This window comes from Octopus bimaculoides, chromosome 2 (genome assembly GCF_001194135.2).
Source record: "Octopus bimaculoides isolate UCB-OBI-ISO-001 chromosome 2, ASM119413v2, whole genome shotgun sequence".
In the NCBI taxonomy this organism is placed as follows: domain Eukaryota; kingdom Metazoa; phylum Mollusca; class Cephalopoda; order Octopoda; family Octopodidae; genus Octopus; species Octopus bimaculoides.
Genome location: NC_068982.1, coordinates 28,175,547 through 28,177,263, shown reverse-complemented (window position 1 = coordinate 28,177,263; position 1,717 = coordinate 28,175,547). Strand labels below are relative to the sequence as shown.

The 1,717-nt window shown below is 30.8% G+C and overlaps 1 protein-coding gene across 1 annotated transcript in view; it reads left to right on the top strand.

Annotated features, from left to right (window-relative positions):
• Window positions 1-1,717, top strand: part of LOC106872747 (cartilage oligomeric matrix protein) — a 130,240-nt gene that overhangs the window by 78,090 nt on the left and 50,433 nt on the right. The window contains exon 6 of the mRNA XM_014919838.2: window positions 970-1,024. Coding sequence (XP_014775324.1) covers window positions 970-1,024 — 55 coding nt within the window. The remainder of the gene's footprint in view (window positions 1-969; window positions 1,025-1,717) is intronic.

Here is a 1,717-nt window from a genome sequence, read left to right as displayed (position 1 = left end):
GTACCACGTGTCAGGTGTCGAAGTTGATCGCTGACCAATATGAGATGAAAATCACGATTGCTATATACACATATGTATATATATATATATATATATATATATACACTCTTCCTCTTCATATTTTCCTTCCGTTTATCTAACTTCATGAAGAATAATTTAAGCTCGAAATATCAAAGACAAGTTTCTTTCTTAATCCTTCATTTGGCATCAAACTAATAACTGTACTTTGTTTTCGTTATCCTCTATGATGATACTCTCATCGTTAATTTTAAAACCCTGTGATGCGTGTGTGCATGTGTGTGTATGTGTGTGTGCGCGCGCTCGTGTGTGTGTGTGCGTGATGTTTATTTGGAAAAAAGACATTCTTATTCATCTTCGTCGACGATACCGAATGCACATGAAAACATAAAAATCTTAAAATATCTAAGTTCCAGTTCTCTTTATTTCTCCATCATCGTAAAAGAATGAAAAATAAGTAACGGAATTTTTCATCATGCGTATATTATTTCTAACGCCATCAGATGGTTGCAATTAATCGAAGAAATCTCCACAATTAATCTCAATGGATTTAAAGAGCATAAACCATTTTTTATATGTATGTTTTACATTATAAAATAATAAAACGTTAGATGAATTAGGTAAAATTAAAATTTGAAGGCGAATAAAGATTAGAATTTTGATTATTTACTATTAAAAGACCTCGTAAGATTGGCATGACATGCGTAAGAGAAAAAAACTAAGGAAATAATTACATATTTATAGCATTTGAAGCGCCACTTTGATTAACACAGTGAAACAACTTAGTGCAAATCCTATGACATTGCAAATTAAAAATTAGCTTACCTAAGACAGTAAGGGAAAATATAAACCGGTTTATTCAACCTTTATTGTTTAGACGCAATTTTTTTCCTCTTTCTTTTTAAACTATTATTATTTCCAACAGGTAATCGTAAGTTTTGTTTCTTTTAGATTCGTGAAACACATCTTTTGAAAGAAACATTGAGAGAATGTCAGATGTGCAGAGGTCAGTCAAGATTTGAGGTTTTCAAAATGCATATAATTTATAACTTCCAAACCACTTGCAGAAATAAACTTGTTTTTTCTTTCTTCTCTACTCACCTTGAATTTAAAATATATATTCTGACTTAATTATTTATTCATTGCACCAACTTTCAGTTCCATTCAAACTTTGCTCTCACTTTTTCTCATTAGCTTGAGTTTCTTTTTATTGTTTCCATTCCTTAGAATATATAGTAAATATTCCTGACTCATCCACACTCATTTCATCTGCATCTTTCTATCTTCTTTTTCCTTTTTCATGATTCACTTTTCTTTTGAAGATTCGTCTGCCACTCGCACACATTTCTATCTCTCTCTCTATCTATCTCTCTCTCTCTCTCTCTCTCTATCTATCTATCTATCTATCTATCTATCTATCATCTATCTATCTTTCTTTCTTTCTCTTTCTCCTCCCTTTCTCTCTCTCTCTATCTATTTTTGGCCTATCTATTTTCTACCACTCTCTTAGTATCTGTGAGTGTGTTTATGTGTATGTATGTACATATATATGTGCATGTGTATGTATGTACGTGTATGTATGTACGTGTATGTATGTACTTATATAAGCTTGAAACACGTGTACCGCGGAATCCTTTGTGTTTTGTTTTAATTTTACGTTTTAATATGTACATATATATATATATATATATATATATAT